The following is a 14,493-nucleotide window of genomic DNA, read 5'->3' on the forward strand; positions in this document are numbered from 1 at the left end:
AATCCTTACCGTAAGAGTGGGTTACCAAGAAACTCAATAAGGAAGAATGCTAACTTCCTTACTAACCCCATTGTTGATTAGGCCTTCTTCAAATTTTAACTCCCCTTTAACAACTCTTAATGGCCTGTAATAAGTACAGGTTACAAAATAATAGTGCAAATTTACTATTGCAAATGTAAAACCTGATGTAATTTCAAGGAATCTTACTGGTTCGTTAGTTTGCTTGGAATGCTTCAAATTCTCCAGAACTTAAAAAAATAACAATCAAACATGTCATTTTATTAATTCTGTCCTCCCAAAATGTACTTTTAAAATTATAAAATAACTATAAAATAATCACTCATGTGATAGGAGTTCAGTGAAGTCCCTGACCCAGGACAGGCTGAATGAGAGTAGAAGCAAATAAAAAGGAAAACCAACACAATGCCATGAGCTTGCACAATACTGCTGCCCCTGATATGAACTTAGTCTTTATTACATTTCTAAAACAAAATCAAACAAGATCAAGAGTATAGTCTACACTACTGTTCAAATCACAGCTTACACAAAACTAGTCTCAAACACATCTGTTTACCGCAAAAAGTGAGAGAGAAATTTTCAATAGTAAACCTTAACCTTAATTTTTGTAATATTTACAAAGACTCTTTTACACCTGAAAAATCAAGACAACATGCAGTGTTACAGTACATGTGCTAAATATAATTTTTTAATCATACAAAATGGGAAACAAAAAACCAGGAGAAAGAAAGACACGTGGAAAGCGAGTAAAATCCCCTGAAAATAGTATTTGCTGTGGAGACGGTGAGTTTCACCATGACATAATTCAGGTCGGTGGACCCTGGAGCTTCTGCCTCAATAGTGAGTGTGACATCCGTCCCAGACTCGGTATTAGAGGGTGCGATCATTGTGACATTTCCCTGAGCGCTTCCCCCTGCCTCAAGATTCAGAGAGCGAGGGAAAGACACACCGAAGCCCAGGTCAGTCCTGGCTCGGATAGTGTAGTTGCCGCCTGTAGTGTTGGAGGTCACTGTGAAGTTAAGACTGAATGGGACTCCAGGCTGTGTAATGCTCTGCGATTGGGCCTGTGGAGGAACAGATATGGCTGTTTGTTTGTTTTTTTGGCTTGTTGTGTTGTCTTTAGCTACTTTTTTTTGTACCAAGCTGTGACATGCATTTAAGTATATTTTTGATTAATGATTGATTTTTGTAAATTAGCTATTTCTGTTTGTGAACCCATGTTTTTTTTATTTATAGATATTTCTTACCGTAATGGTTATTCTAGATCCTTTGTATTGGGTGGGTGACTGTCTCTGGAATCGACTGGTTGACGAGTCATTCAACAGCCCTTTGAGTTGGACCACAAATGCCCCTTTTGGGATTCGGTCTACGTTGACCAGGAAGTCTGTGGCACCCACAGCTTTGATGTTTCCATTAACAACATCAGATCCTGAAGTTTCCACTAGAAGCACGTCAGTCACTGTGACTGAATTTCCTCCGGTCACAGAGACAAACAAAGTAGCATTCTGACCTGATTAGCAATAACAGAAACAAGTTTCCAGTGTAACAGAACTGTAGGGAATGTTTTGTGACAAGCAAGAACAATTATTTTTAAACTTAAGGTGTGATAACAAAATTGTTATAGTCCACTGTCACTATAGGCTGGGTCATGATGTAAGCCAGATATGGGCAACTTTGGAACTGTTGGTAAATGTTTCGCCCTTACACAAAATTTCAGATAGCAGATTCATAATACCATACTGAGCCAGTAAGGTATCAGGAGTCTACACCTTATAGCAAAAATATTTAAATTTTTCCATGCAGTTCATTAAAAATATATTTTGGATATAAAATATATGATGCATGACATCCACGACCCAACACAGGACAAGTGATTTGGAGAACAGACAGATGCTGTAAGATGTTATACCAATAAAAGGGCGGGTGAAACTCTGTCCCCATGAGTCTCCATGACCTCCTTCAATTATCTCCACAAAGTAAACGAGGACATCCACAGAACTCTGACCTGTATTCACAATTAAATGAATTCTGAATTATGGACAGGCTTATGTTTTTTGTTTTTTTTACAGAGTAAAGATTATTTCCTGTGATTATTGACAGGATAAAAACTTAATTAGCATGACAGGAAATCATCACCAGAAATGTTTTGATAATAATATAACCAAAACAACATTTTACAGAAGCTTTTCTAGAATTATTTATTACAAAAGCTATTTTAAGTTAAATTGCAGGCATACAAAATATATCGTTAAAAAAATAACAACATTGGTAACCTTAAAAGCAAGTCATACGCAGAAGTAAATTTTTTACCGATGACTTTTAGGGTGAAAGAGCTTGTGGAGCTGATGCTAATCTTCCATTCCCCTATCTGGTTGACAGAGCTGATTTTTAATCTCTTTAGATTCCCAACAGTCAGGATGCTACCCAGAGGACCATCTGCCATTGAACCTGACTGAGACACACCTGAAAGTAGCATTCATTAAATCAGATGTTAATTGCATAATAATTATCATATAATTTTATTGGCAAAAGCCCTGACATGAAATTGAGCCTTAAATGGTTATTCCATCCAAAGATTTAAATTATAATATCATTTACTCACCATTACACTCTCAGACAAAAAAGGTACAGTGCTGTCACTGGGACGGTACAAAAGTGTAAAGGTACATCTCCGTCCCTCACTCATCCCTATGGTACCTTAAAAGGAACATATCAGTACTTTTTGTACCTTAGGGTACCGCACCAGTGACAGAAATGTACCTTTTAGTGTCTTTCTCCAGACAAACACAAACTAAGATTTTTAAAATAATAATCCATCCCTTTGAGTACATAAAATGCAAGTAGGTCCCTCAAAGTTGATGCTTCAAAAACTACACAAAGCAAACACAACAGTAATCCATACGATCACAACTGAAGAATCAATATCTTCTAAAGTGAAACGATGTGGGTAAGAAAAATAATATTTCGGCCAATGATTATTATTATTATAAGAGCATTTTAAAGTTCTACATCATGTCATGACCAGCTCAAAGCCGTGACAAATGAAATGGAGGACACAGTCAGGCTTCCAAAGGTTGCAGCAAAGGATTTATTAACATAAATAAAAGAGATATATAAATGAAAGAATCAACACTAAACAACACCGTACCTGTCAAACACCTGATAAATCAGGACATCAGACAGAACACAAATTAATTAATAACAGAATCGACCTAAACAAACAAAGGCCAAAACCAGGAGCTAAGGGTGAAGAACGAAGTCTCAACAAAGCCAAAGCTTTATAGAGGGAAGAACAGGTGGACATCGTTTACTTGATGAGTCTCCTAGCCACAACCGCTGGCCAGCTGTAGCAGGAAGAACCTGAGACTCATCACAATCAGCACGAAGCTAATGGGAGAAGTGATGCGGAAACACAAAGAAACTAGTGCTGGGCAAACGATTATTCACGATTAATCATGATTAATCAATAAACAACATTTCTTAAGTATATGTATATGAGTATGGCCTACATGAAGGGGTGTGTATTTATATATTTACGTAATAATTAAACAGAGTGCATACACATTATGTAAACACAAACTTTTATTTTGTATGGGATTAATCATGATTAATCGATTGCCCAGCATTAAAAGAAACAATTTCTCAGAAAGAACGTTTCTCGGCACACTTACATCACGCTTCACAACATGCTGGCATTACGCTAACTGGAAGTTTACAATGGTTTATAATTTAAGTTGTTAATATTATTATTTTTCCCTACCAACGCCTATCATTTAGTTTTAGACAACATTGATTCTTCAACTGTGGCTGTAAATAGTTTTGTGTGGTTTTTGAAGCATTAACTTTGAGAGACCCATTATGTGGACTCAGAGAGATGCACTATTTTCTAAAAATCTTTATTTGTGTTTATCTAAAGAAGGAAAGTCATACACATCTGGGACAGTATGAAGGTGAGTAAATGATGAAACAGGCTCACCTGTAGGGCTGTAGAGGGTAAAGACTGGAGAGTCTCCAGTGACATACACCGTCACATTGGACAGAGACGGATCCAACACAAAAGAAAAGTTTTCTACAATGACTGGACTTCTCTCAACGTAAAGAACAGTCACCTTCAAGAAACACAGGTTTTATTGCATTAAGATTTAAAGAGTTATCTAAAGAACAGCACTGCATATATATGGTTAAATAAAGCAAATTACATTTACCTTATAAAATGCATATCTGTATAATAATGATAGATTTATTGTTAATAAAATCTCATTGTTGAAACATACCAAACCGGGGGTGATTGCATCCATAATGACTGCAGCGGCCTGAGACAGTGTAGAGTTTGTGACCTCTATGGTCTGTCCACCAGAAATATGGGCCAGGTCTCTGTACAGCTGTATGTCTGACTGAGACACTGTTCTTGATAGCGAGCTATTCTGCTGACTACGCGACGAGACTGAGTTTGTCAGCAGGAAAGTGACCTGAAGTGTGGAAAGAAAGAAACAAGATATCTGTAATATAACTGATCCCAACTGAAGAAACAAATCAAGCAGGTCTGCAAATACTCACTGTTGACTTGGTGCTTTGTGTCATGGCCTCAACTGCGCTTTTTAATTCTGAGTCCTTTACTGAAGAATCAGTGAAAACAAATATGTCTGATGATGGAGGAGCTTGTGTCAGAGTCAACTATAGATTCATGAAATGATGAAACAGAAAAGACAAGAACTTTTAGCATTATAACAACTTTATGTCAGGCTATATTGTGGATATAAAAGCTTAAAACACTCTAAATCTAAATCTTCATAGCTACAATTTTATAAGCTTGATTGTACAAGTTTCAGTCTAAATATTTCTCAGGATGAATGAAGGTTTACTGTCCAAAAGACATTGAACACACACACACACACACACACACACACGTCTGGTTCACTATCTTTGTGGGACTCTCCATAGACGTAATGGTTTTTATACTGTACAAACTGTACATTCTGTCCCCCTACACTAACCCTACCCATCACAGGAAACATTCTGCATTTTTACTTTCTCAAAAAAAATTATTTCATTCTTTCTGAGTGATTTATAAGCCTTTTGAAAAGTGGGGACCGCTGGCTGGCCCCCACAATGTAGGTGATCTCAGGTTTTACTATCCTTATGGGGATATTTGGTCCCCACAATGTAATATAAACAAGGGCACACACACACACACACACACACACACACACACACACACACACACACACACACACACACACACACACACACCAGCAGTCCTGAGAGACACATCCCTGGATTTGAACCACCAGATGCTGAAAGGGAATTGATTTGTCCTTTAAACGTATCTGCATTTTCAGTTTTTATCAGAGGTCCATAGCCTGTAAAAAATACAAACATAATAATTTGATATAGCTTACCTGCATGCAATTAGATGTAATTAATTTATATAACTACATCTATAATTACACTGTTGACCCTTCCTTTATACCTTAACTTACCATAAAACGGTCCCACTTTATATTAGGTGGCCTTTACTATGCACTTATATCAAATACAACCAGGTGTGGTTGTATGGGTGAGTTTAAGGGTAGGGTTAGGTGTAAGGGAAGGATCAGCAGTGGAATTATAAATGTAACTACAGAAATGAATTACAGATGTCATTAAATGTCTTTTTTTATTTTTATGTAAGTATAATGTAAAAAGTAAATAAAAAAAGTGTAATAAGTACATAGTAAAGGCCACTTAAAGTGGGCCCAATCTATCTAATCTATCTATTTTTTATTACAAAACACTTCTGCTGCTATTGATTGAGGTTGGATATGAGTAAGGATATGGACAAGTTTGGTGGTATACCAAACCTGTCCATATCCTTACTCATATCCAACCTCAATCAATAGCAGCAGAAGTGTTTTGTAATAAAAAATAGATAAGTACATTGCAACTAACTTTTTTTGTGTGTGACATAAGTACATAGTAGTTAAATAAACCTAATTTAAAGTGGGACCAAAATTTATATAATGTGACATAAATGTTTCATTTTAAGCACAATATGCCTACCCTGGTCATTAAATGGGACTAATATATATTCTGAAGGTTCCTCTGATGTTCCTCTCCTGCTGTCTATGATACTGAAGGTCACTCTCTTGGCCTCTGCGATATAATTAGACATACTGCTTGTGTTGTCAAACACAATAGCCAGAACTGAGATCTGACTGAGGCCCATCAAGCTGAGAGAGAGAGAAAGCATTTAAATGGACAAATTTATCAATAATTTGTCCAATGTTGATCTAATGTGTGCATCATCATCAGTGCACAGTGATGTCATTTTCGGCCTGTTCCTCCAAAAAATATTGCATAGCTTCAGAAAGCTTGGACTACAGTGGATAAATATGAACCACTCATGGTACTATAGTGACACAAAAGGTTTCTTCCTTTAATGCTAAGTGGTTTCATACCGAAGAAAAGCTACATTTCCCGTGTCCAGTCGGATGTCTTCCAGCAGTTCCATAGTAGCGTTGATGGCCATTTCAGCAGCACGCTGGTGAAGGAAGCCATGACTTGAGCTGATGTCATCCTTATTGATGCCTCCGGTGGGGTCGCTATTGCTGGTCCTATCAAAAAAGCCGCCATGGCTACACTTGCCTGCGAGAGGGTTAAAGGGATAGTTCACCCAAATGAAAATTCTTTAATTGATTCAACCTCAAGTTGTTCCAAACCTGTATAAATTGCTTTGTTATGCTGTACACAAAAGAAGATATTTGGAAGATTGTTTGTAACCAAGCAGATCTCAGCCTCTTGGCTAACATTGTAGGGAAAAAACATTATGGTAGTCAAGGGGCTGAGATTTGCTTGGTTACAAGCATAGGCCTACTTCCAATTCCTTCGTGTACAGCTGAAAAAACAATATTTCTACAGGTTTGGAACAAATTGAGGGTGAGTAAATGATGATAGGCAAGGCAAGGCATGTTTATTTATATAGCACATTTCATACACAATTGCAATTCAAAGTGCTTTACATAGAAAGGAATTAAAATAGGGATAACATAGATAGAATGTTCATATTTGGGTGAACTATCCCTTTAAATTTACTTTTATATAAACCTAGTGTTTCTAGGTGCAGGTTTTAGCCTCAGTTCATAGTATCTTGAACTCTGCAATAAAGTTCAGATGGAAATTGATCAAGTTAATTTAAGGGACATGATGGAACATGATTTCTGACGATCTTCCTAGACCCCTCAATGACAGATACCTCTTCTTATCTTTACCATTCTTGAAATACCTCGACAGTGCATAATGAAAACGGAGAAAATGTAAAAAGTATAAACATTTATTCAAGCCAGACAAGTATAAATAGGAATTGTGTTAGGCCCTATAACCACTTCTCATAGTCTGTAAAATAGGGATTGAAGTCATGTCTCACGATGGCTATAATGATACGCACAATGAAAGAGTAGAGAAACAAAAACGGTTTAAACCAACAACGGAACAATAAGGAGATCACAGAAGCTAATCGTCAACACATCCGCAAAACAGACGATACCGGACAATGAACAGACAGAACTCAGGGTTTAAATACACAGGAAGAGTATTCAAAAGAAGTATGAACAGGTACATTAAATCAGTAACTTAATAGGCCACAAAAGCAGAGGCAAACCAGAACAGGGGAAACAATGAAAACGAAACTAAAACAGAACATATAGCCTACACGATACAATGTGTTCATAATAAGTCATTTCCTGTATTGATTTTGCACAGGTGTTTCCTAACTACCATTGTGTTTTATGTTTAAAGGACATTACCATAAACTTACTGGATAATGACTAGAAAATGACCAGTCTAATTTTCCGCTTTTTTTTTTTAGAAGAAGTAGTCATGCAAATAATGCTTTTAATAACTATAGTGTTGCAATGTAGTGCTTCATCCTATGAGATTCCACTGAATACATGTTCAATTTCGAGAGCTGTCTCACTTTGGTCTGTCTAATAAGCACTTTAAGCTATGCTAATGCATGAAATGTTATATTTCCCATACCTTCAGGTTTGATTGGGAGTAAAAGGCTGAAATATCCTGAAGTTAATATCTTCTGCTGCAGAACCTCTTGGAGAATGTTGTCACTGCAGTCTTTTCCAACACAGCTTTTGCATGTTTTTGTATTGGGACCTAGACATCCATCCAAAAACGTGTGTGTGTGTGTGTGTGTGTGTGTGTGTGTGTGTGTGTGTGTGTGTGTGTGTGTGTGTGTGTGTGTGTGTGTGTGTGTGTGTGTGTGTGTGTGTGTGTGTGTGTGTGTGTGTGTGTGTGTGTGTGTGTGTGTGTGTGTGTGTGTGTGTGTGTGTGTGTGTGTGTGTGTGTGTGTGGAATGACAAATAACTGGTTACTTGACATGAGTGGAAAAATGTAAAGGTCATATGATACAGCTGATTGGGAAATTCATTTTTGAGACGATTACAAAGAAACTACTTCAGAAACAAATATACAAAATACCTGCTAGATTGTTGAGAGGAAGCTTGGGTTGGATCAGAGTGCTGAACGGAGCACTGCTGCCCAGTTCCACCCAGTTACTGTGGCTATAGAAATCCTGCACATAAAAAAAAATGTATTTGCTAAACTGCAAATTTATATACTGAGTGTAATCCTATTTTAGCTTATTATAAACCACTTAACAAAGTACTGTTCTAACTAAATGATACTTTAAATATCTTAGACAGTAATAAGCAGTTTTGTATAGTTTTTTTTTTTTTTTTTTGCATCTTATATGGACTAGCATACCTGTAAAGTATGACATGTTGCCCCCAGACTGGAGCGGGCAGACAAATATCTCCCCTGTTTCACACTGACTTTCACTGCAGCAATGCCCCGAGTGATGAGGTCCCGTCCATTTTTGAAATCTTCATTATCAAAATGATGAGCAGTACTAAACTGCTTTTTATCAACAGCTGCATTGCTAAGGGAAGTCTGAGAAATAGCCAGACTGAAAGTGGATATTTTTAATAAGACAGAATATGAATCTGAGCAGGCTCTCTGGACGGCAGTTGCTGTCAATTTGTTGTTGATCTGGAAGTGAAGGGGGGAAAATGTTAGCTTAGACCCAACAAAATTTTCCCAAAATTTTTATTTATTAAATTTGAACCTTGAATAGCTGCTATTTAATGTATAATGAATACATGTATTCATGAATGAATGAATGAGGCATTTATATAACGCTTTCATATATACTGTACACCCAAAGCACATTACACTCATGTCAGGGGTCTCTCCTCAACCACCAGCAGTGTGCAGCATCCACTTGGATGATGCGACGGCAGCCACAGTACAACGGCGCCAGTGCGCTCACCACACACCAGCGATAGGTGGGGAGGAGAGAGGGTGGAGGGTGGTTAGAGCCAATTCAGTGGATGGGGATTATTAGGAGGCCACGATTGGCAAAGGCCAATCAAGGGAATTTGGCCAGGACACCGGGGTTATACCCCTACTCTTTTTACGAGAAGTGCCATGGGATATTTAATGACCACAAAGAGTCAGGACCTCGGTTTAACGTCTCATCAGAAGGACGGTGATCTTTGACAGTATAGTGTCCCCATAACTATACTGGGGTGTTAGGACCCACACAGACCACAGGGTGAGCGCCCCCTGCTGGCCTCACTAACACCTCTACCAGCAGCAACCTGGTTTTCCAGTTGGTCTCCCATCCAGGTACTGACCAGGCTCAGCCCTGCTTAGCTTCAGTGGGAAACAAGTCTTGGGCTACAGAGTGATATGGCTGCTTATTCATGTTTATTCATGAATAAACAAAAATCATATTATTGAATAAATCCGGTCTTTCACTGAAGAGAAATACAAGACATGTTGATTTAAGTGTTTAACTCATGCTCATCATCACTGAATATCAGGATGATAATCAGATCATCAGTTAACTGTTTAAAATTAGACTTCTTTTCATATGACTACCTGTAAGTAGTTACTTGTGTGACTGTTTTTTTGTTTGTTTGTTTTTTCAAACTTAGGATGTATTTATTTACCTAACTTTTCATAAATATAATTTTATTTCATTAACAGTTTTTAAAAAAAGACTCTATCAATAACATTTATGATTTGGTGTGGATGTTAAAAATGTATAGGCTACACATGCCTCAATAAGCCTATAAAGAAACACGTTTACGATGCAATTACAATGAATATCTTTGTATGAATGCAGATAGACAAATTCTGAAAAATATGAAATATTCACACAAAGATAAGTCCAGTTGTACATTTAAAAGCAGCCTACAATAGTCTATAAATATATCAGAATAAATCATTGGTAAACAGCAGTTTCCTGCTGGAATAAAAAAACAAAAAAAAACTGCTAAAACTAGCATAAACTGGTTGGCTGGTTTTAGCTAAAAGACCAGCCAAATGACCAGCAAAAAGCTGGACACCAGCTTGACCCGCCTGGGAGACCATCTTAAACTATCTAATTTAAGCTTAAAGGGATAGTTCACCCAAAAAAACCTTTATACGAGCAACGGTTGGAGTTAAAAATCTTCATTTGTGTTCTACTGAAGAAACAAACACACCTACATATTGGATGCCCTGCGGTCCACATCTTAACATTACATCTGAAGCTTAACATCAAAATTATATTTTTGGGTGAACCATCCCTTTAAACCAACTAAAGTTGTAACAACATTCAGTCTTCCACGGCTCTTTTTAGCAGTTTTTTTTCTCAGCAAGGTTCAAAATGCTTCACACAGCCATATTCTTTTCTTACAGGTAGTGTAAAGTCTAGCCCCCGGGCAGCAGATACGTCACGGCACACTTCTGCCATCTTGCGGAGGAAAGCTGCCTCAGTGATTTGTTGATGTGTGAGGGATCCATCAGCAGGGAAAATTTTGAACGCTTCAGTCTGAGAGGGCTGAAAGAGAGCCCCCCGGAGGAGAAATACAGCCACTACAACCAGTAAAACCATGGCTGTTCACAATCACAACTGCGGGAAATTCATAGTGATAAAAAATTAATACATTTCGGACAAAACCGGTACATTTTTATGAAATATGCAATGTTTTTAATGGTTCCTGACTAACAATAACCCTGGTAAGTGGAATAATGTCTCAAACATGCAGATTAAACACCTGTGCTAACTAAACAATGTATCTTCTTCTGGATGGGGTCCGTGGTGGTCGATTGCACTTCTGAACATAGCACTTCAACATATTGCCTCTTGAAGACATTAAAGACAAAAGTAAAGAGTAAAAGTAGTAGTCCCTTCAAAAACATTACCGCATTTGGATCTCACTCTTCTGAAACAAGGTTGCGTCCGAAAAAATAACTGACTGTGCGCGCGATTATTACATTAAATTAATCATAATAACATAAAGAGTTCAGACGCAAAAGCCTCTAAAAGCCACCTCGGTCAAAAATGTGATAGCAACACTGACTGAATGCTCTCCGCATATAACTATGAGTTCTTAAAATACTTTCACTTTAAACCCACTAAATCCCAGCCTCAGCCCATTCAGAAGTGCCAGTTCTTATGTAGAAACACATAGGAGCCTGACAAAAAAAAAAAAAAAACGAGTTTATTTTAAAGAAATACTTCAGATGGACTTAGAGGCTTTTGCAGCTAAAGTCTTCAATTATGTCTAATTAAATCCCCATATTTTTGCCAATTGTCATCATTTAGCCTACACCTTTGTAAATAAAACTGTAACATCACATCACTTTACTCTGTTCACAAATGCAAAATACCCCCGCTGGTTTCAGGGTTTATATAAAGCCGGGATTAGGCCATATTTAAATTAGAACATTTAGGTATCTTTTATAAATGTTCTTTAGAAAGAAAGAAAAAAAGTTATTGGTGTGCATCTTGAGATAAAAGGTCACTGACATATTTTAAGATCAGTCAGTGTAAGTTGCTTTGAGTTAAAACAACCACAACATTTTAGTCTGAGACTATAAGCCTTATTTGTGGAAGCAGCTATAAGTAGCCTATATTTGATAAATGAGCGTTAGAAAAAAACAAACATAAGCTGTTCCTATAAAACGATTCCTGATAAAATATGTAACCCCTTTGAATTCTATTGAGAATTTATTATTATTATTTTACCTATACATTTGTTGTGTTAGGCTATTTGTTTATTTTAACCTATTATTTTACCTATTTGTTGTGGTACATTTCTTATTTACTTATTTAATTATAGTTATGGGAATAGATTTTCACTATAGATTTATATTACAACATGTAGATAAATGTAATCGTTTATAATTGTGTAGGCATGCAAACGCTATAAATAAATTAATAAAAAACAGAAAATAAAAATGTCAACATTGGCCTATAGCAGGCATGGAACTGAGGAGCCATCAACGGTTTTACCTGTAATTATTGCTTTATTGCTACAAGAATAAACCATTTCAGTATGGGAAAATAGGAAATAAATGATTTCAGTATAAGAAAATGTTTGACTTCCCCTGGCACTTTGAATTAGAACATTCTGTCAAAACTAAGGTTTCAGGTGCTTAAATAATATAAAATCATAATATTAAGCAAGTAATTGTTAACCGGGCTATTTTATTGCAGTTATGTACCAACTTTGTGGATGATACCTCAAAAGACAATTTTTGCAACAAAAAATAAATAAAATAAATACATTTTTAAATACACCTCATGCCCTGGGACTCCGCTAAAACGGTTCACCTTTCAAACCAAACCAAAATGCTACTACAAAACCAGCAATGTCCTCAGTAAACTTAATATTACAAAGTCACAAAAAAAGATTAACTTCTTTACCTTGTAGTAGATTTTTCTTGAGAAGAACGTATTTTCAGGTCCCGTCTGTATATTTAAATCCTTTTACATATAACGTCAACGTCAGTCTTCAATGCAAATCTTGTAAGGCCTCATAATAAGTGATTGCCTAAATTATTAGCTACAATTAAGAAAATCTGTTTCCGTTTTAATCATAATTAAAAATGACCCATTCAGGTATTATATAAAAAAAGAAATAATTCACCTAGACTGTTTAATAAATAGGCCCAGAAACCCCTAAATAGTAAGGAGGTATGAATGAGAATGGAATAAAAAAAGAAAGGAAAGTAACATGCTTAATCAAGTCTGTGCAACGTTAAAAATCCCTTTACAAAAAAAAGTTTAGGCTGGAATGCAGACTGAGTTCATTCCCCCACCCCTGGTCTATAAGGACTTGGTCCTTGCCTGTCATAGAACAATATTTCTAACAACCAATCAGGTGAGGGCTAATTGTAGGGTTAGGGTTAGTCCTGGGACTGCATGGTTAGGACTTATCATTCTTATTGATCTATAATTATTGGCTTAAAACTTGACAGTATTGTTGTTCCAGGACCAACAAAACATGCTGCCCCAGAAGCATGCCTGCAAAATTAGGACGTGTCAGTCGGAACATAGAAATCAAATCAAACGAAATGTTTAAATGTCAGATAAGATAATGCAGCTTGGCCTGAAAAGAAGTTTGACTTCATTCTCCACAACCTGCTGGTATTTGAATGGTTCTGCATTGTACAAACCATACAGACTATAAAGAAACATCTTTATTGCCAAAAAAGATTAAGTAAATAAGTTGAGCAGAAACAAAGACGACATTCCTACAGTTCCCTTGACACCACAGCTTATGTCTGAAACCAAACATTCCTTTTTTCTTTTCTTTTTTAACAGTTGTGAGGGAAAGTGCTATAGAAACTACAGTACATAATCTAAATAAAGAAAAAATATTAAATGACCAGCCAGCATATTAGACAGGAAATTATCAATGATTAATATGAGACATTTTAATTACGTGATGGTCACAATCTGTGCAGTTAAACTGATTGAATTAGAAATGGTTCTGTCATTTTATTTCAACATGCCCCAAAAGGAACTGGAGTTGAATTTCTTAACTTGTGAAGAAAACGGTTGATACTTCCGTTTTAAATGTGTTAAATTAGACAGGTTTGTGCAATGTAATTAGCTGATATAAACTCAACACATCAAAGTCTAAAATGCCAACATTGTAAAAAATTATATGTTCAATAAGTTATGACAACATATGTTTTTACATTGTTTTAACTCATCAAAATTAGTTAAGAAATGTTACACTTTTTTATAAGTCAGTTTAACATAATCTAAGTTGAAATAACTTAAGTAAATTGTACTTAAAAATTTCAGGCTGTCTTTTTTGTTTTGGTAATTAATGAACATTGACAAAATGTTTAGTTATTTTTCTTGTGCATCTTTTATAATGACATCTTAAAATGATCGGTATTAACTGTAAGGCTGTAAGATTCTGGGACGTCTGGGCTAGGAACGACTACTCCCAAGAAAACAAAGGATATTTCGGGAAATTAACATCTGAACTCACTCTTGTGCATTTAGCTTCCACATCCGAGGCGACATCACACTGAGCTGATCACCCAAGTATTGCCTTAATTTACATTTCATTCCCTTCACTGCCTCTTCCCCTATCTCTCCTCTATAATTCACCCAAAATCTACATGGGTTATTGT

At 36.4% G+C, this 14,493-nt stretch overlaps 1 protein-coding gene across 1 annotated transcript; it reads right to left on the minus strand.

Moving 5' to 3' along the window:
* Positions 1–279: 279 nt before the first annotated feature.
* vwa10.1 (von Willebrand factor A domain containing 10, tandem duplicate 1) lies at positions 280–13,184 on the minus strand. The gene is made up of 15 exons (XM_067441276.1): positions 12,767–13,184; positions 10,751–10,966; positions 8,770–9,054; positions 8,485–8,578; positions 8,032–8,160; positions 6,456–6,642; positions 6,058–6,227; positions 5,269–5,378; positions 4,576–4,692; positions 4,293–4,487; positions 3,995–4,127; positions 2,329–2,481; positions 1,928–2,023; positions 1,266–1,528; positions 280–1,082 (listed from the first exon to the last, which is right to left on the minus strand). Exons 2-15 carry the CDS (start codon positions 10,946–10,948, stop codon positions 711–713), a joined length of 2,502 nt encoding a protein of 833 aa, XP_067297377.1. The 5' UTR covers positions 10,949–10,966; positions 12,767–13,184; the 3' UTR covers positions 280–710.
* Between the last annotated feature and the right edge of the window lie 1,309 nt (positions 13,185–14,493).

Source organism: Pseudorasbora parva, chromosome 4 (assembly GCF_024679245.1).
Source record: "Pseudorasbora parva isolate DD20220531a chromosome 4, ASM2467924v1, whole genome shotgun sequence".
NCBI lineage: Eukaryota > Metazoa > Chordata > Actinopteri > Cypriniformes > Gobionidae > Pseudorasbora > Pseudorasbora parva.

Coding starts and splice junctions, on each gene's coding strand:
- vwa10.1 (XM_067441276.1), bottom strand. CDS start 10,948: ATGGTTTTACTGGTTGTAGTGGCTGTATTTCTCCTCCGGGGGGCTCTC. Junction 8,579..8,769: donor CAACATGTCATACTTTACAG/GTATGCTAGTCC, acceptor TTTTATGTGCAG/GATTTCTATAGCCACAGTAA. Junction 5,379..6,057: donor AGTCCCATTTAATGACCAGG/GTAGGCATATTG, acceptor TATTTTTTACAG/GCTATGGACCTCTGATAAAA.